At 31.9% G+C, this 27,513-nt stretch overlaps 2 protein-coding genes across 2 annotated transcripts; both read left to right on the top strand.

The window, feature by feature from the left end:
* The first annotated feature begins 9,704 nt into the window (after window positions 1-9,704).
* On the top strand, window positions 9,705-16,590 carry HELRODRAFT_184920 (hypothetical protein). The gene is made up of 7 exons (XM_009017275.1): window positions 9,705-9,761; window positions 10,239-10,302; window positions 10,661-10,692; window positions 11,580-11,657; window positions 12,169-12,274; window positions 15,414-15,788; window positions 15,827-16,590. Exons 1-6 carry the CDS (start codon window positions 9,738-9,740, stop codon window positions 15,551-15,553), a joined length of 444 nt encoding a protein of 147 aa, XP_009015523.1. The 5' UTR covers window positions 9,705-9,737; the 3' UTR covers window positions 15,554-15,788; window positions 15,827-16,590.
* Window positions 16,591-21,877: 5,287 nt separating this feature from the next.
* Window positions 21,878-23,047, top strand: HELRODRAFT_160303 (hypothetical protein; the record flags this gene model as incomplete). Its single annotated transcript, XM_009017274.1, has 3 exons — window positions 21,878-22,047; window positions 22,209-22,384; window positions 22,950-23,047. 3 exons carry the CDS (start codon window positions 21,878-21,880, stop codon window positions 23,045-23,047), a joined length of 444 nt encoding a protein of 147 aa, XP_009015522.1.
* Window positions 23,048-27,513: the final 4,466 nt, after the last annotated feature.

Here is a 27,513-nt window from a genome sequence, read left to right as displayed (position 1 = left end):
AACCTAATCTAAGCTATAAAATTAGAAACAATTCCACCAACATATCTGCTCTGTTTAAATATGTAAATACTTCAAGTCCCATAATAACTTAATAATAATTAAATACTTCTTAATTAAACAGCTGCTCAGGGAGTAATTTATTACATTGTACTTGCCTGCATCTTAATCACCGTGCGCCTACATTCACGGGAAGCATCTAACAAAAAGGCACTAGTTACATGCCCGCTTGCCGTTAGCTTGCGCGTGCAAACATCGTGGTTAATTAAGGTTAGTAAATAAGCAAATTATATATATATATATATATATATATATATATATATATATCTTAAACCTTGTAACAACGAGATGTTGTTCTTACCTATTGGTCGCGACACCTCAATTTGAGTTTCTTGGTTACAATAATTGAGTTGTGTTATCTTAAACCTTATTCGGCAGGCTACTGACGAGTCTCGCGAGAGACGAAACGTACGTCTGGCCTATGACGGGTAATGGTTTACCAATTATATATATATATATATATATATATATATATATATATATGTATATATATATATTTAGATATATATATATATATATATATATATATATATATATAAGCACTTAAGAACATGGTATGTTAAAGGTTAGGCTAGGTATACATGACACATAATTACAACATCACTAATTGTGCGGTGAGCTGGAAATTTTCTTTGTGCTTTAACTTGGGTTATGCAAATATGCATAAATTATAAGCTGATCTTTGTGTACGGAATTTGGCGTATCACACAACTTATTCATATATTTGAATTAAATAACTATTTGCTTGGTGTTATTTTTTGATGTTCAACATGTAGATAACCGTAAATGTATTTTTTCTAACGTATGTAAAATGGTAACTAAAATCCGGCTCTGGCCAAGGCCGGTTTTTGAATTTTAAATCCGGCCAAGTCCGGCCCCGGCCGAATTTGAAAAACCTGAATCTGGTGCATCCCTAATATATATATATATATATATATATATATATATATATATATATATATATATTTGATTAAGGCTGTCAGAAAGTCTTAATCCAGTATTTATTAAAAAGCCACGGATATATTTATATTGGATTAAGAAAAGCAATTATTATGAAAATTGCAGAATAAAATATACGACAGTCTGAACCCAAATAAATATAATATTTTATTATTTTTAAAATGAGAAAACTTAATATAGCGTTCGTTATAGCAGTTTTCACAAACGCTATCAAATTATAACTATTATTAATAACAATATAGCAAGAATGAAAAGAGATGAACTATAATGAAAAAAGGTATGCTTTTAATTGTCTTTTAAATTCAGCAATGTTCATTCCAGGCATTTTGAGGGCTGACGGCAAGCCGTTCTATACGACAGGGCCTGACACAGCAAAATCACGCGATCCAATCTTTAGCTGTCTATGAGGAACCACAAGAATGTTCGAGTCGTCAGACCTCAGACGCACACCAGATGCGATCGACGTTTTTAATTTTAGTTTATCTGATAAATATTTTGGAGCCAGACCATTTAGTGATTTGAAAACTGTGACAGAGATTTTAAAAACAATTCTTTTATTTATGGGCAATCACTCAGGATCGGTGTGGCATGATCATACCATCAACATCCAGCCACAATCCAGAATTTTGATGGATCTAGCCGGTAGTCCATAAAATAAACTATTGCAATAATCGACACGTGAGTGCACCAACGCATGCACCAGAGTCTACATTGCGTCTTTATCGTGTGATTCTCGAATTTGTTTCATTCTTCTAATCTGTGCCAAGCATGATAAAGAGATCTTTTTAAAATGAGATTTCATTGTTAGGTTTGAATCAATTATAAAACCTAGATTCAATGCTACTTTACAGAAATCTATTTTTTTATCATTCATAACAACTGAATTTATATCCAAGTTTGCCAACTGCTGCCAGGTACCAATAGGAAAAAATGCGGCACACCAGAGCGAACCACACTGACGTAGGACAAACTCCCGTTGAACGAAACCTGCTGTGTTCGGCCGATCAAGTAGCTTCAAGTAGCCAATTTATTACTCCCCCAAATATTCCAAAATTTTGATGCAGTCTGAGCAGTAACATTTTATGATTGACACAGTCGAAAGCCGAGCTCATGTCCAAAAATGCCAACAAGGAAATGTTTTGAGCATCCATCTCAGCATAAACCCCTGGGAGAACATGTAGCAGGGCAGTTTCAGTGGAGTAAAATCGTCTGAAACCGGATTGATGTGCATTCATAAAATTATTATCATTCAAATGAGCAAGCAATTGTCTCGACACCATTCTTTCAATGAGTTTTGATATAAATGACAGATTACTGACTGGTCGATAATTATTGACGTCACCTGGATCTGCATCACTTTTTTTCAACAACAGCACAACAATTGCATGTTTACAAGGTGTGGGGAAGCAACCTACCCTCATGCACAAATTTATCAAACTGGTTATTGTTGAGTTTTATGTTTTATATTAAAACATTATGATTTATAATATACATTTATTTTTCTTTGGACCAAATGTTCTTTGCTTTGTATGTAACTTCACTTTTTTTTTTCTGTTGATCCGGTGAATAATAAACAAGTCGAGAACGTTGCTTAGTTTATTTCTCTTCTTTTAATGTCTTTCAATAGTATATCAATTAATTAAACGATCTACGTAACAAGAAATTTAACAGGTTATGGGCCCAGATAACGTTTTTCTTAATTAATTGATTTGACGAAGAAAATTTAGAATAAAAAAATATCGGAAGATTCCTTTGTGAAGACTGAAGTAAAGAAAAAACACGTGCTTCTTCATTCCCTGAAATTCGATATTTTGCTTTTAATTAAAAGGTCAAATTGAAAGACAAGGAAGAAATGGATTCAAAGCTTCAAATAAAGCAGTTAAGTTGCGCAGCCGATTGGCCCATTTGGAAACGTCGTGTTCGAGATTTCATGGACTACCATGAGGGCGCACTTGATGTGATTGATAGGAAGTTGTCGAAACCAGAATTACTAGAAAACCAAACAGAGCAACAGGCAAAAGATTTTTAAAATAAATCAGATCTGTTTAGAAAGGCAAACAGTTATGCCAAATCAGTAATTGCGAATGCAGTCACAGAAGATACATACCAAAAGATAATGAACAAGAACACAGCGTTTGAAGTTTGGGAGGAATTAAAAAGAAATTTTGAAGCGTCAACTAAGGACCAACTGTTCCAAGTTTGTAGCAATTTTTTCTATTTCAATTGGATAGCGGATGTAGATGTATCCGGCCAAATTGCAAGATTGAAGACTTTATGGAACGAATTAAACAGTGGGCTTCAGGCATCGGGAGAAAATAAACTACCAGAGCTGCTATTAGTATGCAAAGCGATGCAGATTCTCCCAAATAGTTTCCAAAACTTCAAATCAAGTTGGCTAATGCTAGGTGAAGAAAAGCAGTCAATAGATGATTTAATCACTCATCTCTGTGCTTTCGAAAGAGAGATAAAAACTTTCGACACAATCGATAAATCATCAAGGCAGAACGTCTTAGTTGTAAATGTTGAAAAGCCAAGTTTCAACAAATCAAGAGATTTCACTAAAAGAACAAAACCAGTTGGTAACTGCAACTATTGCCATAAACCTGGAAACTGGGTTAAGCAATGTAGAAAGTGGGTCAGTGATGGAAGACCTTCTAAAAATTCCAAAAATGCTCCAGCAAAACCAAGAAATAACAATCTACGCGATGACAATAAGAAATCACTAGTTGTTATGGAATCAAGTGTTTTTGCAATTAATGAGTCAGCGTACTCTGATGAATGGTTTTTTGAGAATGGTGCAACGTGTCATCTAACTTTCCGAAGAGACATATTTCAAAGTTTTGAAAAATTTTCTCAACCGAGTAAATTATATGTTGCAAATGATGATACTGTAGAAGTTTTTGGAAAAGGAATTATTCATCTTCAAGTGAAAGTGAATAATAAATGGCAAACTATTAAACTTACAGATGTCTTGTATGTGCCAAAAGTAAAAAGAAATTTGTTCTCAGTACTTGCAACTCAAGATAAGAACAGAAATAGCTCTTTTGTTTCAACCTCAAGAAGTTGTCATCTACTTATTGACAATGTGATAAATGTTGTTGGAATAAGAAACAACAATGGAGGTTTGTTCAAACTTGTTGCAAAAATTGTTAGACCGTTAAATTCTGAAGTCGAAGTTAACTTTGTCAATGATCAAGATGCATTGCAGTTAAACCATGAACGAATGGGACATCAGAATAAGAAACATGTTAAAATGGTCACGAAACTTGAACTAAACATCGATATACCTGTAGACAGTGAATTATGTGAAGGATGTGTCTATGGAAAGTTACATCGATTGAAATTTGGAACTTGAGTAAGAGCAACAAGACCAGAAGAATTAATTCACACAGATGTATGTGGTCCTTTTTGCTTCTCATTTCAAAATTATAGATACTTTGTTTTGTTCAAAGACGATTTCACAGGCTACAGATTTGTTTACTTTGTTGAACAAAAATCAGATGTACCAGAAAGACTCAGACAAATGCTTACAGAGTCAAGATCAGCTGGTCATAAAGTCTCAGAAGTATTAAGTGACAATGGAGGTGAATTTGACAACAAAGAAGGCATATCAATTTTGCAAAAAGAAGGAGTTAGACAACGCCTAACTATGCCTTATACACCTCAGCAGAATGGATGCAGTGAGCGTAATAATCGAACGCTAGTTGAAGCAGCAAGAGCAGACTGGCTCATGAAGAACTGCCTCAGGCCCTTTGGGCTGAATTAATTAATACTGCTGCTTACATACTCAACCGAACTGGACCATCTTCTGTAGAAGGAAAATCACCGTATGAAGTGTGGTTTAACAAAAAACCTAAGATAACACATCTACGAATCATTGGTAGCAAAGCCTATGTTCATATTCCTATGCAGAAACGACGTAAAATGGATACTAAAGCTGTAAAGGGTATCTTCGTTGGATATGAAGGTGACGATGGTTACAGAATTTTTGTTCAACCAGGAAATAAAATGCATCGATCAAGAAATGTTATTTTTGATGAGAAGGTTGTCAAACCAAATTCAGTGATTTTGCAAGAAGAAAGTTGTTCAGATGATACAGTTTCGATTGATGTTGAAATCAAAAATGAAAATAAAGAAACTTTATTTAAAGAAAATATTTCAACTGATGAAGATGTTCACAACCGTAGTTCAGTTTCATCTGATGAAGAAGATCAATCTGACTGTTGTAATCAAAAGACCAAAGGTATGGTTTTACGTGACAGGAATAATATCAAAAAGCCATCTCGTTATGATCCTTTTGTTATGTCTGCAATATGTGAAGTACTTGAACCAGAGAGCTACAAAGATGCCATTCAAAATGATGAAAAAGATGAATGGTTTAAAGCCATGAGCAGTGAAATGCAGTCACTAAAGGAAAATCAAACGTGGGATTTGGTAAGTCTTCCAAAAGGTCATAAGGCAATACAATGCAAATGGGTCTACAAGGTAAAACACAATCCAGATGGTTCTGTTGAACGTTTTAAAGCCAGGCTAGTGGTAAAAGGTTTTTCTCAGAAAAAGGGAATTGACTATGAAGAAACCTATAGTCCTGTGGTCAGAAGTTCAACTATAAGAACCCTATTGAGTGTTGCTGCAAATGAAAAGATGTCACTCATGCAGTTTGATGTGTCAACAGCATTTCTTTACAGCAAACTAGATGAAGATATTTACATGGAGCAACCTGAAGGTTTTAAAGATAATTCAGGAAGAGTCTGTAAACTCAAGCGAAGTCTCTAGGACTTAAACAAGCTCCAAGATGTTGGAACAAACGCTTTGCTGAATTCTTGAAAAAAAAACATTTCAAACAAAGTGATGCAGATACTTGTTTGTTCATTAGAATACAGGGAGGAAAGAAACTCATACTTGCACTGTATGTTGATGATGGACTAGTTGCAGGAACCGATAAAGAAAAACTAAAAATATTTGAAAAAGAATTAAAGTCAGAGTTCAAGATAACATCTAAACCTGCAACATCCTATACAAGAATGATTCCTGAAAAGTTTGGGATGAGTCAGTGTAAATCCTGTACAACTCCGATTTCAAAATCTGAGTTCAATGAAAACAAAAATGAACACGAGGAAGTGAAATTTCCTTACAGATCAGCAGTTAGTGCATTGATGTACTTGATGACGGGAACAAGACCAGATATTGCATATGCAGTTGGAGTAGCATCCAGAAGTTTAGAGAAACCCAGCAAGTCCAATGTAGCACAAGTTAAGTAAATTTTCAGATATTTGCAAGGCACAGCTGATGTCGGTATTGTTTACAAGTCTGGTCAAAACAATACACTTATAGCCTACAGTGATGCAGATCATGGAGGAGATAAATCTAGTGGAAGATCGACATCAGGTGTAATCTGTATGTTTGGAGAAAGCGTGATCAGTTGGTTTAGCCAACGTCAACCCTCAGTTGCGATTTCAACTACTGAAGCAGAAATCGTTGCCGCAAGTGAAGCAGCTCGTGAAGTGATATGGCTCAAACGATTGTTGAACGACATTGTACATCTAAAGAATAAGCCAGAAATTTTTGTCGACAATGAAGCAGCAATTTGTTTAGCACACAATCCAGAACTTCACAGAAGAACAAATCACATCCACATTAGACATTTCTTTGTCAGAGAAAAGGTTGCAGAAGAAGAAGTTTCAGTTGAACGAGTTGCGACAGAACTTGCTGATGCTCTGACAAAACCAATGGTAGGACCAAGACTAAAAAATCTGATGTGTGCGATGGGTCTTCAGAACATTTAGGTTAAGGTCATCTAATGTTTTAAATAAAATGAGGTGTTGAGTTTTATGTTTTATATTAAAACATTATGATTTATAATATACATTTATTTTTCTTTGGACCAAATGTTCTTTGCTTTGTATGTAACTTCACTTTTTTCTTTTTCTGTTGATCCGGTGGATAATAAACAAGTCGAGAACGTTGCTTAATTTATTTCTCTTCTTTTAATGTCTTTCAATAGTATATCAATTAATTAAACGATCTACGTAACAGGAAATTTAACAGTTATAAATGGAAAGAACCATTCAAAATGTTTTTTAAAGAAACGCGTTTGTAAAATATCTAGTTGACAGGACTTTGTAGGTTAATGAAGCACTTCTTTCCTGACATCAGCCTCAGACACCGCCCGAAAAGTCGAAAATAACTATTGACATCCATGATCATCACTGTTAAGACAAGACTGATTTTCAGTGTCAATCCCCTGTTTTATCACTTTAATTTTTTCATTAAAAAGAGTCATGAACTGGCAAGCATTGAGATCATTGAATTCGCGTTTAGTGACTGTTTAGAAAAATTTTATTATATATATATATATATATATATACATATATATTTACAATATTCTATAAATTTTACCGAATGTTTGGCGTTAATATGTTTGTAGTTCGTTTTTTCGATTAACTTATTTTTCGAATTCATGCTGCAAATAAGGCCGTATTTCTCATTTGGACTCAACACACTCAATCACAATAGTTCTTTTTTTGGATTTTTCTCACTAAAGTTTTTCGGAGAACGTTTAGTTTATTAAAATTCAAAATAAACTTATTTTCCGAATTCATGCTGCAAATAAGGTCATATTTCGATTCCGAATGAATCATCATCAGTGCAAGTTGATTTATATAGGGAAATATTCACTTGGTGAAAATGAACTTAGATAGAAATTTAATAAATTATTATTTTTTTCAATCATTTAAATATTAAATTTCTAAATTTAACCGCAATAACGGAATAAAAACTTGTAAAATTGAATATAAATAAAAACACTGCATAGACAAACGTCAAGATATGAAAAAAATTGTTTGATAATATAAATAACAAAAATGTTATGTTAGTGGCGTGTTGTTGCCTGCCATATTTTAGCGGCTGTTTGTTGTTGTTTATTGATATTTGAGGCCGGTGAATCATGTAGGCGAGTAGAAGTATTTTGGCCCAAGATTCCCGCCACCTTTAGCAACTGACCGTCAGTTAGACAACTTGGTGGATTGTGTTCTGTAATTGCACGGTTTGGTGCATTTCCTCGCTCTGTATATAAATGTTTTATGATACCAACAAATGTCTGGTTCATCCCCATCTGCTGTTCTAGATGCAGATTTCATCTTAGTTTCTTGTTGATGATGGTCGCGCATTGATTGGGAAATTATTAATTCAAATCTATCAAAATAGACATGAATATCGCTTTTTAATACTACAGATGTTGATGATGCTTGTAAAATTATTTTTGGCTTTTCTGTTGAAATAAATATATCAATATATAAATAAGTTTTATTTGACTTCATTCAGTTATGCCCAAAATCAATTTCAAATATCTGCATTCCACCATAAATATTAATTAATTTTGGTAATCATCAGCTTAAAATTTCCTGCACTAACATATATCAATTATATCATAGTATGCCATTTTTTCGACTTCCTCATCTTACTCATAAAAAAATATTTCCATGCCAGTCATAGACCGAACCTACAGAAATATTTTCCGTCTTTTCAAAATCATTTAGTTCAGTTGCAACGTTTTCTGAGTTGACACTACTAATACTGGTTACAAAAAGATTGTATCTCGCTAGCTATTACGCATCGGCTGCCTAGAAGTGTTTTTGAGTGCGAATGTTGAAAGTTTTTTCAAATTAAGTAAATTTTGCCGCTCAAATTCCTGCTCTTTATTTGTTAATTCCCTTCATTAGAAACATTTAAAAAGCATTCATTTTTCACTTTATTAAGACCAAACTAAACATTCGTCACTGCAATGTTCGTGTAACATTTTCTTTTTTGGCACGACGCCTTTCAAATTAAATTTCCGGGCTGATATCGACTCATCGCATATTGTTTTCCATGTAGAATCAGCTTTCCATCTAACGATGTCAAATCTGTCAAATCTGAATGCGGTCTTTTATCAATTCCATTGCAAAAGCCATGTCAATATATATACACACTGCATTTCTTTCAATACGTGACATATAATATTATTAAATTATTAAATATTATTAACCAATTTAAAACTTTCATTGTCACTCGATGATGATTCAAGCCAACTCAGATAAACTTGCTGGTACATATAATTTTTAAATGTTTAAGAATGATTGCAACGTAAAATTTATAAAGAATATAATTTTAAATCGTTTAAAACACTTGGTTCGTTTTTTTGAAATGTTATTTAAAATGAAAAAATTTTCTCCCTAGCTTGAAATAGAGGCAACTGCCTTACCCCCTCTTTAGACGCCCCCAGGTACGCCGAGGTCTCTGTCCCAGTAACGTATGTATATAGTTTACAATAGAAATAAAATGCAAAGCAGGGTATATCTATTAACATGGTTTCAACAACTGAATTGATAAAAGACTGTACTCATTAATTTGGCACCATCAGAAGAAATGATGACTCGACAGTGGAAATAACATAATGCCATTATAAAATATCGTTTTTTTAATTATAAATAAATGTTTAAAAAAATAGAAATTATCGATTAAATAAAAAATTTGTTTGATACATTGTGTTCACTACCACAATGTTTTTCATATACGATTATCAACATCACGATTACACAATAATATGAAAATAAATAATATAAAATAAATACGCCCGACGTAGTATAGTTTGGCTATTAGTAACAACCTTGAGCCATCTTGAGAAATTTCATGACTACTTTCTTTCAAAATCTCTAAAGCTGGTGCGAATAAAGTAAAACATGGCTCTTAAAAGAATTAATAAAGTATGTAGACGATTTGGATATATTTATTCTACAGTTATTTATTCTAATGAATTTGATAGGAGATTTTAACCACGACTTGAGTATAAACAAAATGAACGAGTTTTAAAAATAAAATACAACATGGTCTTCTCTTGTTGTCTCCTGCTACTTGAAGAGTTCCTTTATAAGCGAGTTACAAAATGCGTGATTTGTATAAAAAGTTTTTAGAGTTGATTTGAGGGAGATTATTAGTAGATATCAGATTATATCCAAGATTTATATATATAAATTTATTTTAAATTAGGTCTTTTTGTGTTTTTATTAGGAACATTTTATTTTTTTAGCATTTTATTATTATTTTTGTAATTTAAAATTAACGTTTTTTAAATTTGTTAATTATTTTGTTTTATTAAATTTGATTTTATCAGGATTGAAACTTAATAGTTTAATTTTTTTAATTTAATTTTTTTTTAACTTAGTGTACCATATTATATTCAGGAACTCCAAGACATGTCAAAAGACCCTCCAGCTGGTTGTTCTGCTGGACCTGTTGGTGATGATTGTTAGTTTTTTTATCTGTTAAGCTCTTCATAAACACTAAACAGTTTATGTAGTAGTTCAGCTCAGTCTATCTCTACAATGCCAAATGTTTCTCTATATAACTTTGATTTTAAATTATTTTATATATGAACTAGTCTCCTCTTGCCTAAATTAAAATTGTTTGATTTGAAAGAATCCCTATTTTTAATTTTCAAACATATCATTATTTGATTGACATCCTGTTTGTGCTTGCTAGAATGTCAATTGCTTATGCCTTATATGCAATTGTATGATTATGTTTTTTTAAGGCTTTTACATTTACATGTTTCTCAATAAAAATTCATTTGAATCGTGACAGTGTAATTTATTTTTTTTTTCAGTATTTCATTGGCAAGCAACTATCATGGGACCTGTTAGATCAAATTTTTTTTACATATACATTTTTTAATTTACTGAAGTTTTTTATAGAATATTCAGCAGTTTTTTTTTATAGAATATTCAGCGGCCTACTTTATTGTATTGTGTTGTATTGAAGAAGATTTATAAGGGCATCTATCGAGTTATTTTCTGAAATGCTGTCTATACTTATTAATCCTCTTTATACCCCTTGAAAGCTCTTTACGTGTTTGTTTGTCTATGATGATAAATATGTGCTGGTCAATTTTGACAGAACTATTCAATAAGCATGGTTAAATAAGCCTTTGTGATCTTGTATTGTATTAGTTAGAATCTCTTTGAATTAATTGAGTTAATTATAAATACTTTACTGTTACAATTTGTTTAGAATATTTTTTTTATAAAATTAACGAGGAAAGTTAATAATTTGTTTGAGGTTTTATTTGTAAGTTAAATTGGGACCTAAAATGATAAAAGATCTTCAAAATAAATGAATTTTTCAAGTAATTAGAGGAGTTATATGATGATATTTTTTTTATTTGATAATAATGTTTTAGGTTATATAAAGATAGTGTATCAAAATTTATTGCATCTCAAATTAATTATCAAATCTTTTAACAGTTTATAAAAATTGGCATTTATATTAATACCATGTTACATTTTTTATAGCATAGATATTAACCAATAAGTACTGAGAAGCTTAATCTAAACGTTTTTAATAAATGACAGGGCATTAATTAATTAAAGATATCTGTTGAGTAATAAAGGATGTTATAAATGGTTTCATATTTCAATATTCTTTAATAACTTATTCATTGATTAACTAATTAATTGATTACTAATTAATTGATTACTAATTAATTGATTAACTAATTAATTGATTAACTAATTAATTGAATGCAGCCGGACAGCCCATATCAAGGTGGTGTGTTCTTTCTCACGATACATTTCCCCACTGATTACCCATTCAAACCACCAAAAGTATTTTATTAGTTTTTAATTAACATTTCAGTGTTAACTATTACATGTTTGAGCTTTATAGAAAGTTTTTTGATTGGTCTTTTTGTTATAATTTGGTCACTTTTGAAAAGGTTTATGTTTTAAAAGTAAAAAAATTTTCTTGTAGTAAATAAAAACAGCAATATGAAAAATTACACTAAAGTTTAAAAAAGTTTTTGCATCACGATTAACATTAAAGCTAGTTTTGAATAATGATGTGTAAAACAAACAAACTTAAATACCTTTATAGAATATAAGAATTTTTAATTAATATGCTGTTTTTATCTGATGTTTTCCTGTTGAACAGTTTTAATTTTTTTTCACTCTGAAGTTTATGAAAATAGTATATAGTTTTCTTCCTGCTAGTAATTTGCTCGATGGATGTCAATTTTGCAATTCATAACAGCTTTTCTAATTGCTAATTTTAAATCAAACAATCAAAATTTACATCTGACTTATTGTTTAGTAAATATAAGCTTCATCTCAACACCAGCTTGCCTTCACGACTAGAATATACCACCCGAACATAAACAGCAATGGAAGCATCTGCTTGGATATATTACGATCACAGTGGTCGCCAGCACTCACAATTAGCAAAGGTTTTTTTATAATTTTTTTTCTTGTTGATTAACTCAGCAAACCTAAGGAAGTATTAATTAGTGCAATTTATCATCTTATGGTTGGTGTAACTGATTCAATATTTGTATTGGAATGTCAAATATAGATTGTGCAGATTGAATATTTACTTCCAAACAGAATAAAGAAAAATTGTTGGTTTAAAACCTTAGCTAGATTTCTTAATTTTTAATCAAATTGTTTAAAAACTTTTAAATATTTACTGTTATCCTATCAAGTCCATGCATGTTTGAAATTTTATCTGTTTGGTTCCTGTTATATACATTCAAAGGCATTTTTTGTTCTGACTACCATTAAAAGATGCAACAGCCAACATCTCTTAAAACTGGACAGAAATTATAGTTGTAGAAACTCTTGCAACTCATTTCACTATTCTAAGCCATTTTTCCTTTTTACCATCTTATTGTGCTAGGTTTACTTTCCTTGATCAGTCTGTAGTCTTTCATTTTTGTGTTTAGATTTTACATCCAGTGTGCTGTTTTTTCAGATTCAATCTTTATTGTTCTTCAATTCATTCACTTTTTTTTTTCTTCACAACTTTTTTTCAATTTTTTAACTTCCTTGTTAATCCATGGTTTCATGGTTTTCATCTTTTACCTATGCTACCTTTAGGAATAGAATAATTGATTCAATCACCCCTAACATGCGATTTTTCAAAAATTTTGCAACTGACTAAAGCATGGATTTTATATATTTAGCTGTTTAAACTTTTGTCTCACCTTGTTGTAGTCAGCTTCATTAAAGTTATACCTCGTTGGATTATTTTTGCTTCATCCTGTTATTTTATTACATTGATACAGACTGCTTGGTGATCACTGGTGAGAAATGTGAGAATTGAAGTTTCCCAATAAATTCCAACAGTCTGCCTCATCTCTAGAGCTTTTCAGCCTCTAACACACCTACCAAAATTTTATCTCCATAGCACCTAATCTCACGCCGACACACTCCTCATGGTTGTTTCTTTCTGTTGCTGTTTTACTCTAATTAACATAAAGCCAAACTCCTCTTGCACTAAAGGTAAAATCATTCTGATTTCCTTTGTCTTTTCTGAACAACACATATCATGCTAGATGTAAATCTCTTCCACTAATACATGCTTTGGTCCAGGATTCTGTTATTTCAATAGTAGTATATGGTTGTTCTTTGTCAATGTACCATTTAAATTCTTCTATTTTTTATGCAGACGGTAATTTTCACAAAGAAAACTTTTAGTGCTTCTGTCAATTCGGTGAAGTGAGTGAGCTAAATACGTTATAAATGAAACTTCATGGCTGACTTCCTTGATGCACGCTCGAGGTCATGAATACTTTCCGGCCATGTTTGAAGCATTATCGCAAGATTTTTGCCAACAGTTTTTGAAGATCCAGGTTGTGTCTGTGAAAAACAAGGTATTCTTTTAAATAGGTCTTGTGGTTTGTGGCCAGTGTTTGGTAGACACACTAAAAATGCTTTGTTAGGCACTTCGCTTTTTGAACGTATCTGATTACCATGGAAAGTTATCAACTTTTGCTCGGTCAGGTGTTGAGTAAACAGTTGAGGAAAAATATTTGCCTCTTCTTATTTGGTTGACGAGTTCGTCTTGTACATTATTTGCCAATATTGCTACTAACTCTTCTATAGTTGTTGAGGACAGATAATATGCATTACCCTTGCCACATTCACTGAATCTTACTATATGATGCACCATAAAAAATCAAAGTTAGCGATAAGCATCATGTACTTTCCACTTTCTGAATTTCCAAACTTTTCAATGTGTTCACACAATGGTAGTCCTTTTAAAACCAGTATTTTTACAACTTTTACCACACGAAGAAGAGTCAATTTCCAGTAATTTATTTCATTTCCAATTGATCTTTCAACTGCAAGTATATTTAACTTATAGCACAACTTCTCATTTTATTCTTTTTTCAAATCTCTCACTAAAGGTAATTGTATTTGTCACTGAAAATGTTGAGCAATGTTTCCGTTTATTTTCTGCTTTGTGGCAGGTAAATAATAAGATGTGTGGTTTTGTGGCCATGCATGGTTTCAAGCGAAATGAAAATTCTATCACCTTTCATTTATATTTTATTTCAGCTCATATGAAAAGCAAACAACAAAGTTTTTGAGAAAGTATATTAGTAGGTTCTATTTCAATAAAATATTCTTTCCAGATAATTTTTTTTGGGTCTGCAGTTTTCAGTTGAGTAGCAATTATATATCATTCCTCTGTCCAGATAACGCTGGGCTTCCTTATTGTTCTTCCGGTTCATTATTCGGATAGCATCCTGACAGTGAAAAGCGTTGAAATTTTAAAATTCAAGACTTTTAATGCATCCATTTGTAAACTGTTCATTTCTTGTACATTTTTCACCGTACCCATATATTTTACACGTGTGTTCTGTAGAATTCCAAGCTGTAGACATCCACACCTGCAACAGATTGTAAAAACTTTATTCATAAAAACTTTCATCCATGCATTTGCCGTCTCTGTACTTGCAGACTCACAAACAAAAAAAATAAGACTCAGTATAATGACCATAAATCACTTCAGTTGTTTTTTATTCCCTGGGTTCATTCTTTTTTGAATTCTCTCACGATTTTGAGCACTTATTGTATCCGTCACTATAAATAAGCATAAAATTTATTAACCTTCCTTGCATGCATGTGCTTTGTTATCTGAAAGATTGGAGTTCTGTCATTATTCACTTAGCATCTTTTACTTAGCGTTACTTGGAAATTACGTACTGGAAATTACGTACATACTTCATTGGAATCTTCTGGAATAGAGAAAAAATAATTCAATAATAATAACATCTCAAATAGATTTAAATATCATTTTTTGTATCATAATTTACGTTAATAATGAATGATATGTTAGCAATATTTTGATGGGTCTTTAAATAAAGGAGCAAAAAAACTTTTAAATCTTAAGTTATGACCAGATTATGAGAGGCTAGCATTATTTTCACGAACTGTGTGAACTGTGAGAAAGTGAGTCCTAATATTTGAAGTAGTGAAGGCAATGGTGGCGCGTAATTGTTGTTGCTCTTATTACATTTGCTGCTGATATTTTGCACTTTTAATTATGATTTATAACCCAATTGCAACGTTTACTTTCAGTTTTACTTTCAATTTGTTCACTGTTGACGGATCCAAACCCTGATGACCCTCTTGTACCAGAGATTGCTCGCATGTACAAAACGGACAAAGAGCGGTATAACCAAATGGCGAAGGACTGGACCCACAAGTACGCCATGTAGTGATTGATGTTCCCGCACGTCTCATCTACGACATGTTATTTAATTCATATGATATAGTAGTGATGATTTATTTCTATCTATATGTATTCATATAATTGACGTCATGGAATATACATTATATTATAATCATTGAGGTTCAAAATGTGTTATGCTTTTTGATTGGTTTAATTTTATTGTGACGTTGTTCGGTAGGTATAGGCTGATAGTAATTTCTAATATATATATATATATATATATATATATATATATATATATATATATATATATATATATATATATAAGTTATAATACCTGGTTTATACGATTTGGTTTATTGGTAATATAAGCTGGAACAGAATTGGTGTGGCAAACGATGATAACCTATTTTTCACTCAGTTTTCTGGCATTGTTATAATTTATTTATATAGTTTTGTTCGGTTAAACATAAATTTTTTAATTCTGTTTTCTTGGTTTCAGATGCGATATTTTATTAGTCACTTCGTTAAATTGAAGAGATCACAAAATGACTTGTATACCCTCGGTGTAAAAGATGAATGAACATATGAAATAGTGCTGTTGTAATATCGGTTTCAATTCGTTCAGCTGAGTTTGACTTCAAATTTGCACACAACTGAATTAACGGCTAGCTTGTTAATAACACATTGTTATAAATTCGATGGGGTTTTTCTCTTATAGGATAATCAAATTCGGTGTTTCTGCGTTAAGTTGAAGGGAATGAGGAAGTTGAGTGGAAGCACCTTCGTTCTAGGAGCATTACTTTATAAATATTTTTTAAGGTTTTTAAATTTAAAGACCAAACATTAAATTTATTTAGCAATTATTTTTGAACATTATATAAAACTTTATTATTATTATTATTTATCAAATATGTGTCGCTATCTATATGGTATACATAAAGTCATACAACGTATTTATGTACTTCTGTATATATTGGACACATTTTAATATATTTTTTAGAATGTATTATTCTGGATTGTAAACCCTGTTTATGCGTTAACTGGAATTTCTATTACAAATAAAATGAACCCTTCGTGAATGAAGATTTGAGTTTCATTCATTTTACGTCAGATACGTGGCATAGCAGCTCCTGGGTTGTGCCTGCTTGCTCCTATGAAGTTTGGTGTATCTATCTCTTAAGGGTTGCATTTCGTTGCGCTGTGGGATTACGTTGTATTTATAAAGTTGCATGTTATTTATACTGTGTATACTTTTTTCAGGATACACTATGATAAATTTATACAAAATTAATTTAATGATTAAAAAATATAGATGCTCTAATTTAATCGAAAATGTTTTTCTAGTTTCAAAAGATGTTGAAAGATTTATCTTTCACATATCGTCAGAATTTTTTAAATATTTGCTCTAAAATCCATAACTTGATTTGATGTAACGTCGTGGTAATTAAATAGATACAAGATCGCAAAAGGCGCAGAATGAAAATAGAACTCGTCTCGCCGCCTCCTTTTTCGATTTTAGTTTTTGATGATCAAACGCTTAAACTTTTTTATTAGAACCGACTGACGTGCAGACTTATGAAAATTATTGATTGACGATGTCGTCTGCAAAGAAAGCATCGTTTCAATAACATCAATGTGAACGCAATATTTAATGGATGATGCACATGCACAAGTCACGAACACATGTTGCGCGTTGTTGCAACATTATGATTAAGCATGGCGATGAGTAATGCACTGTTCTGGGCTGGATCGTTATGAGAAGATAATGCTTGCTTGCATCGTTGTGTTATCGTTATATATAGATAGTCAATAATCAGTTACTAAGCTTTGTGGTGTCTTTTAACAAAAGTTTACCGAATGCTCAAAATCTGTCGTGTTGATTGTTACCATTATGATTATAATTAGGAACCTGCAGAACGTCATCGTTTGTTCCTTGCAAGCATTTATTTATGGTAATGTGCACGAGCTTGCTGATTCCACGCCAATATGCGCGACTCACTGTCTCAATGCGCAACCGTGTTTTTATTTACAAGCTAGCTTCAGTAATTAAAGTAAGTTTGTTTTTATTGCCTTGTATTGAATTTACGATAACAACAACTTTTCGGAACGTTGCGGAGATAATTCATCCTTCTCCGTGTCTATCTAACGAACATAAACGTTTGTTTTGTACGCTACGCAAAGCTTTACATTTTTCAACACAGATATCGGTGCTCAATAAGATCAACCAAAATCTTTTTTATCGAATTACTCTTACTTACCTATGTTTATTTATTATACAAATGTTAAGTAACAAACAATCAGATAATGCGCGCGTGAGTTTTGTATAAGTGAAATGGCGTAAATTATTTGAAAGAAGCACACTACACATGCAATTGTTTTGTAGATCATTCAATTTTACACATGTTGTGCCATGTTTGTGTGGGATGACGATCGGATGATGGTTGAATACACCACGCTCATTGATCGATTGTGAAATGCGTTATTATTATTCTAGCATCGTCGTTTTTTTACTACGTCGTTATCACTTTCGTCGTCATCCTATTTGCCGTTGTTGTCATCTTCCTATTTATTTTCAGTGTACACTTGTACGCTCTTTTAATATAGCTCAGTTAACTACCTTCCTGCACTTTGTGTGTTCAGTATTTCAAGTTGACTGCTTGCGTGAACAAGCAGCCTTCTGCCTCCACCCCACACTCCAGTTACACTCATTCATTTTATTGCAATGTTATCATTCCGCACATGAAAACTGATAAATAATTTTTCGTTATCGCTGCTAACAACATTTAGCAAATTATTGTTTGAAGTTTTCGACTGATCAATATTATCTGAAGTTTGTATGTACACAACAAACATACAAGCATATGTAACAGATGTAGTAGCAACAGATGTACGCACTCGCACGTTCACACAAAGATATTATTGTACTGTATTGTACACGTATGACCTCACCTTTGTCTACCTTGATTGTGTATTTGTGTGCAACAGTGAACTCGTATATGCAGCTATGCCAAATTGAGAAATGATTTGAGATTTTAGTTTTTTTTCGCATGTGTTTTAGTTTATCGAGTCTCGTTTTGCTTCAAACACTCAGCAACATAAAGACATGAAACAACAGAAAAACAACAAAGAAAGTTAAAAATTAGTTGAACGCAAACAGGACAACTTCATAGACGACACACGACTCCTTCGTTACTTTTCATTGAATTGATCGATATAGTAGCTACCTACGTAACATGTACATGTAACAACAATGAAGATTATGCAACAATCTTTTGAAATCGTTTGAGCGACTGAGTGAAAAGTACAGTCACGTGTTGTTTCCAAATAAATATTGTTGCTCGCTGCTTTTACTCGCAAACAACATCTTTTCTTCATATTCTTCATTTATAAACTCAGACTTTAGAAACTCAAAAATGGTGCGCGTTCTCGGCTGAGCGTTGATATTTACCTTAACAACCATAATATAAACAATCTTGCCGTTAAAATTTTAAAAAATTTTAAAAATCGCGTTTTATATTGTTTATAGTTATTAAATTTATTTTATTGGTTTTCTGTTTTAATTAAATAATTTATATAAATTAATAATTACTTGTTCCTTTATATCTTACATACCTTATATATAATGCACTGAAGATGAGTTATTTATAACTGGAAATAGCTATTTGCAAATTTATTTAATAAAAATTTTTTAAAAAAACAATAAAATGTCTAATTTCTCGGAAATTAATAAATTAAAAAGAAATATGAAAAAGTTGAACAATGTTGAAAGTAGTGTTGAATTTTTGAAATATATATATATATATATATATATATATATACATATATATACATAAACTTACATATCTGTTATGAAACAAAATTAAGACAATCAAATATTGGTGTCCCGCCAAATTTAAGAACGTAACTTTGATCCGCCAAATTAGAAAACAACATCAATCTGCTGTGTTGTGCTGTTGTGTAGTTGTGTAATTATGTAGTTGTTCTACTGTATTGTTGTACTGTTGTGTTGTTGTGCTGTTGGGCTTGCTGCTTTCATGTGAAGCACTTAATTTCAACTGCACATTTATGGCGATGTTATTAAGCTTATGCAAAAAATGCTTGAGTGAGTACTGAGTATGCATCTGTGTCTTTAGTAGTTATTAAGTTGCCTTTGAATAACACGACAGTAGGTACTCGCATCGCTGTTCAAACGATACAGCTTGAAAAATGTAAAATATGATCAAATATTTCAAAAAATGATGTCCTATGATGTCATTATAAAGTCTCAAAACTCAATCACCGCAAGAAGTTTTATAAAGATAATGAGAAATTTTAAAAAATCAGTGTTTTCGTTATGTATTTTATTTACTGATTAGCATTTATTTTATTGCGGTATACTATTTTATTGTCCAGCCAATCATTCTCGAGTTCGTGACTTCATTTTCATTTGATATTTTTTTATGTGTTAAATAAAATAATTCAAGCATCAAATATTCGAACAAACTGAACAATAAATATTTTATATAATTATTATGGCATTTAATAAATGATTATACGTCATCTTCAAGCGCTTGTCAAAATTAAATTTTAAAAATTTCTACCGAGACTTGTTATTATGGTATTGTTATTTTTGGTGTAAGCCTTATGCTCTTTTGCTTCAATCGAAATCAAACTTTAATATCGTATCGAAATGCTTCAAAATGATGACGAAATTTTGATGCTCTCTTGAACAAATTGAATCTATTTGATATATATATTAACTGCACCCGTGTGAGGTTTGCGTAGTAACCTATTATAACGCTGATTTTGGGTTTTTTGGTACGCACAGCCATGTTCAGTTCACAATGTTTTCTGTCTTCTGGCCAAATGCTAAATTTGTAAGTTTGAATATGAAAATTTTATAAATTTCAGTCACCAACCATTCTTTATTTCATAACGAATAAATATCTGTTGCAGTAGGACTGCCTTATATCGAACCTCTATAAAACGAAAGTTTCTATATAACGAATTTTTTATGTCCCTTGAAATTTTACATACAAAACTGTTTCTATAGAACAAAACAACAGATGATGGAAAATATTTGTAGGCAATACAATTTATTTACGGGTCTGCTGATTTATAAGTTTAACCAAATAGTTTTATGAACCGCATAAACAATCACAATGTTAATAATAAAATAATAACAAAATAATAATAGTAGCAATAATAATAAGGGTGGTGATGAAGATGATGATAATGTGATAAGATATTTATAGCAACAGTAAGTTAATATACTGGTAATAAAACAAGGTACACATATGCAATAAAATTATTTATAGCTCGCCTAATTAATTACCTCAGTCAACAAAAATATCTTGCACAATGACCTGCTTCGAATGCACTCTGGGTTGTTGAACTCAATGATTGTCATGCATGCCCGTATCTCTTTCTCTCTCTCTCTCTCACACACACACAACACACAGTCACCACACACACACTGTGGACTCACATGATTGACTCAATAGTAACCGTAATTACTGTTACTATTTACACTGAAACTGCTGCCATTAATTAATTAATGTTTTTATATCACTAACATTTTTGTCATATTTTATTGTTATCTGAGAATTATTTATTTGTTTGCCATCTTTTGTTACTATTATTAATTTTAATTTCAACTACTTGCAGGTTTTAAGAAAAATATTACATACAACTTATCCAAGAAATTTTACAACATCTTTAAAATATTTTACAACATTTTTAAAATGTTTTACAACTTTTGTTAACCATTGAACTTAGAGTTTTTTTAATGAAGATAAAGTGGAATCCATAGAAATAAATGTTGTAAAAGCCAGGTTTATTATATATATATATATATATATATATATATAATAATATAATGTTATAAATATAATATAATGTTATATATATATATATATATATATATATATAACCTTAAAAATTAATAAACCTCTAATAATTAAACTTAAAATTAATAAACTGTAACTGTATAACTTTTGCACACTATTAACTGCATAGATAATGAAGAGAATGTAAGAAAGGGACTAGGGGCATGCGAAAATAGATATTGCAAGATTACTTGGTTTAGAGTATTCGAAGGTCATTAATGTACTGCGGGTATATGCGTCAAAATGCCGAGTGGACTCATTTAAAACGCGGCGTCCCAAAGTTACGAAGTTAACTTCAGATGATAGGGAAGCTATTCTTTCATACATCACAGAAGATTCTTCAGAAACGTTGAAGACGATAAAGCAGAAGTTTGCTGAAGATAAAGGCGTGTCGGCTTGTTATCCGTCAATATCGAAAGTACGCATTGCAGCTGGCAAAATATGAATATGCTTTGCAATATGCGCGGGTTGCTGAGCGTCCAATATTTTTTCTAGAAAAAATGGGTATCCAGGTTACAACGCGACGAAAATTTGGCAGAGCCCCAGTTGGTGCAAGACCTCGTAAAATTGTCCCTTGTGCGCGGTCAAAAAATATTTTCATTTCCGCTGCGATGTCAAGAGACGGGTTATACTATTTTTCTGAGTTTAGAAGTGACTTTAACACCGAAAAGTATTTTACAAAATTTTTAAATCAATTTAAAAAAAAATTGGCATCGGATAATATAAAGAATGCGGTGTTGATTATGGACAATTGTTCTTTTCACAAACTTGTGCAATATGTGCTGAAATTGAAAAAGCCGGGCACATGCTATGTTTCTTACCACCGTATAGCCCGCACCTAACTCCGACCGAGGAAATCTTCTCTAAGTGGAAGAATGCAGTCAAAGCACAAAACTGTGCAAATGAGTCGGAGCTTATGGCCAGCGTTTTGGAATGCAGTCATGAAATCACACCTGAGGACTGTAGAAACTCTTACAATCGCATGGAAGTTTTCTTGGTGGTGAACGGTTTGAATGAGAAAAAATTCATTTATTCCCAACTCAATTTGTTATTTATCTAATAAGACAAATAAGGAGAAGAAGAAGAAAAAAGAAGAAATAAAGTATAATAAAATTATCGTGATTGTTTGTTACTAGTATGAAATGTGGACGGAAGATTGCAGATAAGAAGCAGGAATAAAATATACCCACGTGAAATCGATATCAAGGCAAACTTCAGCAGCAGCTAGAATCTTATCAATGACCTCTCTTTAGAAGTTTGTGAGAACAACTCACACACAAACACACACACACACACACAACTTTTATGATATATTGCTTGCTTCATTATTTATTAACTTGTATTTATTATTATGCTACATGCTCTTCAAAACTTTTCTTTATTCAATCAATCATCTCATCAATATGAAGATGTTTGTGTGCCTCTACGCTTCTATATTTGTCCAGTTTGTTGCAGTTTTCACATTAAATTTATCTGTACACATTTTTTATCGGCAGTTCAATATTTTCCCCTATTGAAGAAGAGTTTATGCTGTATGATACTTGTTACGAATTCATGACCCAAAATGTGCAGCCAGTTTTTTTAGGATAAAAAAATTAGGAATGACTTTTGAAGTGAGAAGGAGGAGGAACACTGCTGAAGTTTTCAACAAGTACAATCATAAATCCTAATTTCTTATTTATGGTTTATCTAATTTTCAATGATTCAAAGTTTAAGTCCCTTTTTTTTATTTTTCAATAAACGTTATCTATTAATTGAGGATCTTTTAAATAGACCACACCACATGCGTCATCTTCATGTGTAGAAGAGTTTTCATTTGGTCGTATTTCATTGTAAGAACACACACACACACACGCACACACACACACACACAAACACGCACACACACACACACACACATGTACATACATGCACACACATACACACATTGTATATACATGTCTTTACGAACGAACATAAACAGACACACACATAGAAACAAACAAAAACAAACATCTTAATAAATACAAAGGAAGTAACTTATCATTAGCTATGGGATGTGTTTAATGTGCGTGCGTGTGTTTGTGTGTGAGCGACAATGTATACGTGTATGTACACGCAACAAAGTCTTATCAGATGAACAGTCTGGCACATGTTTGATCTTGTGATGCTGTGCCACATACAAAAACACACACACACACACACACACACACACACACACATGCATACATCAAATAGCAAAAAACAAAATACAAAAACACACTTACAAAAATCCAAACACACATACTTAAGCACACGCACAAAAGCACTTCCATAGAAATGTACACTCACATGAACACATTTAACTTAAAGGAACACGCACACAAATAAACATGCCGAGCACACACACACCACACACACACCACAAACACACACAAACACACACACACACTACAAACAAACATGTCTTATGTGCTTCTCAGTCATCCGCACTTTGTTTATATATTTTGCGATAACCTCAATAATTTATTTAAAGTTTTTTTTTGAACATTCTCTTTATTACAAGCCACATTTAGCGCGCCAACTGACGAGAGGAGTACAAACACGTCTGCAGCTTTATCGCTAATTATCTCGTTAATAGAAAAAAGTCGAGGCTACAGGTGGACGTAGAAGGAACGAAAAATGTTTCAAATAAATCATACACGTACGTGGCATAATAAATTAACCAGGCCTCTCTCGCGACGTGGCGTGCATTGGATTGATGCACGAGTTAACAAAAAACGTTCACATGCATGCATGCACTGCACATCTATACAGGTGGATGTTTTCATGCTTTTATTCACTTCCACATTATTTTTGTTCGTTACGTTAATTATTTTAATTAATGTGCGAATTTCACGTGAGTTGGATAGGGTTTGGAATAAAATGCCTCATTGCTGGTGCAATTTTTTACAGAAAGAGCTCTTCGAAGCTGCAGTTATTGCATCAGTTCAGCTTACATTTTTAATAAAGTAACGTCAACAAAGAGCATACGAGTTTCTTAAAAGGCTAACGAGAGTTCAGCTATATATTATAATTAAATCTAAATTTATTATAGAAAGAAGATAATGGTGAATAAAATGTAAATAATTATTTGACAGCAAGCAACCTGCCACTTAAAAACCAGCAGCAGAATTCATCCACTGTGTACACTTATCAATCAATTATTACAAGTATAATGCGTGTGCATTGGAATATAGATCGTTATAAATCATTTGCCACTCTTGCAAAATTCTGAAATAATTCATAACCTCGGCTCGTAGAGACAGCTCGTTAACGTAATTTACAAGTTTTGGCAATCCAACACACACACACAGGCACATAGACACACACACACACACAGACACACACACACACACGCATATATATATATATACATATAAATTTATTTATCAATAATATAATAAATATAAATATAACAATAGAAATAACAATAATATAAATTTATATGCATGTACAAACAAATAGATACACACTCACACGTACACATTTATTTATTTTTTATTTGTTTATTGCATGTTTGATAACGTCTAAGACAGAACTTTGTTGCGAGATCAAACAACGTTTTTCAACACATGAGAAATATGATTCTTCATATTTGTGATTGCATGTTTTTACAGCATGTTTGATGTTGATTTGTTTGTCTGTTACCCTGTGTTGATGTTGCTTGAATAGGCCGCAAGTTGTTGACGTGTTTTGTGTGTTGAATATTTCGTCTTCATGCATTGGTTGTTGCATAATGTCTCTGCCAGGCTTATGCTCATCCTGCCACAGTTTGTTATCAGCAGTTGTTTTAGTATTCATTCAGAGTTAAAATTTCAAATCGTCCTACATATCATCTCGTTCAAGTTCTTGAAAATAATAGAGTACATCTTGGTTGGACGATGAAACAGCAGATAGGCGTCTGGTTCGCTTTGATTGAAAGAACTTGTGTGGAAATATTTTCAATCTTTAAACTGGGAGTTATATAAATCAAACAAATACCAGCTAACTCAACTAAACCTGCAACATAATTTTTTAAATAAAAAGATTTTCTGGTGATTCTGCTTTTAATATATAAAAATGTGATGTTGTGTGCTGGATACGTTCATTACACGTTGTGAGTGTTGCGTTCATATTGGTGTGATGTTGTGTCTTTAGAATGTTTTGTGTTGAATGTTGTGTTGGGTGTTGAATGTTGTGTTGGGTGTTGAATGTTGTCGTTTGAATTTTATAAGTTGAATGTTGTGTGTTGAATGTTGTGTGTTTAATGTTGTGTGTTGAATGTTGTTAACCGAATGTTGAATGTTGTGAACTGAATGTTGAATGTTTTACCCATCTTGCATTTTTCATGTTTTTGATTGTTCAGTAATGTAATATGCAGAATGTTGCTGGTGAATGTTGCATTTAATTTTGTAAACATTTTATTTTCTTCCGACTCTGCAGTGTGAGTTTGACGTCCATTTTGTTTACTTTACATCACTCCATTCAAATTTTAGAACTTTATGTTCTCTAGCTAGCTGAAGTTGCAAGTTGGAATTTCAACGTATATTTCACATCGTGTGCTTCACTCATTTTTTGGTATGGTACTCGTTTGGAAGGTTTGAACGTTCCACCTCAGAAACTGCAACATGATTTTAGTGAACTATTAAAAATATTGAAACAAAATTATTACACTGAAATGTAATAAAATGTATTTTTTTAAATGATTTTTTAACCATATGATTGAATTATTATTTTTTAATCAATTAAAACATTTCAAACAAACTCAAATCACGTAAAAATTTGTAGTTTAAAACTGAAGTTTTCGCGTTAACTATGAAAAAATTTGTATATTGTATATTTGTATTTAATTTTTATTATTTGTGTAAAGTATAAAAGCAGATATAAAAAATGAAATAATGCAAAAATAAAAAATGAAAAAATATTACATAACGACAAATTTCAAAAATTTGAATTAACCTATCGACGAGAAAGTTTCCACAAGAATATATATTTAAAATAATTGTATATAAACTTGTGAAATAATAATTGCACTCGATTAAAACATTTCCATTCATGTTTCACACATTATAAAACGTTACATTTAAACTACTAAATAAATTTAAGTGTCATTGTAACATAAAAAGATGATTTTTGACATTCATGGGCTTGACAAGAAGTTCATCCACCTAAATACGATTTCCAACAAAAAAATCTTCAGTAAATTTCAAAACTACATTCCAAGTAGATCAATTCTTTGCACGTACGCACACAGGCAGAAACAAAAGAAAACAAATAAAGAAACAAACAGCAATAAACGAGCCATTAACAAATTTATTGAAACCATTAAAATGAACTCAAACAAAATGTCAAACAATTAAAGAAATAAATAAAGAGATAAACATGGAATGGAAGTTCACAAAATATTGATTGATGTTGAAGAATGTGTTACTGTTGTTGTTGTTGTTACTGTTGTTGTTACTGTTGTTGTTGTTACTGTTGTTGTTGTTGCCGTTCGCCTTTAAGTCAGCATGTTATATCTGATAGCCACCATCCAGCACGTTACAGATATCAACAACGAATTCCTTATCAACATTTCTCATCAAGACGATATCATCATCATCAACTAGGTACTCATCGTCATCATCGTATTCTATTTTTTCTTTATCATCATCATCACCATATTCATCATCATTATTATCATTCTCATTGTCATCATCATCATCATCGTCGTCATCATCATAATCATCATCATCGTCGTCATCATCATAATCATCATCATCGTCGTCATCATCATAATCATCATCGTCGTCGTCATCGTCATCATCATCATCATCGACAACATCATCATCATCATCGACAACATCTTCATTTTGCTCCTTGGTATTTATTTCATAAAGAAACTTTTGCCTGCAATGTTCACTCAGAAGTTGAAAAGAAATTTCTCAAGTGTACAAAAGTAGCTGATGTACATCACATTTGCACACACGCACCCACGCACATACAATTGTATGTACACGTACAGTACTCATTTGCATACGACTCCATGTTCACATAAGCACACACATTTACACATACATTTGTTTTTACTTGTACATACATATGTGAGTAGAAAATTGCATGAACACAGACTCACAGAGCAGACATCAGCGCACACAAATTCACATTCGAACGTGGT

Source organism: Helobdella robusta (assembly GCF_000326865.2).
Source record: "Helobdella robusta unplaced genomic scaffold HELROscaffold_2, whole genome shotgun sequence".
Taxonomy (NCBI): domain Eukaryota; kingdom Metazoa; phylum Annelida; class Clitellata; order Rhynchobdellida; family Glossiphoniidae; genus Helobdella; species Helobdella robusta.
The sequence above is the reverse complement of the archived record's forward strand: the minus strand, read 5'-3'. Positions and strand labels throughout refer to the sequence as shown.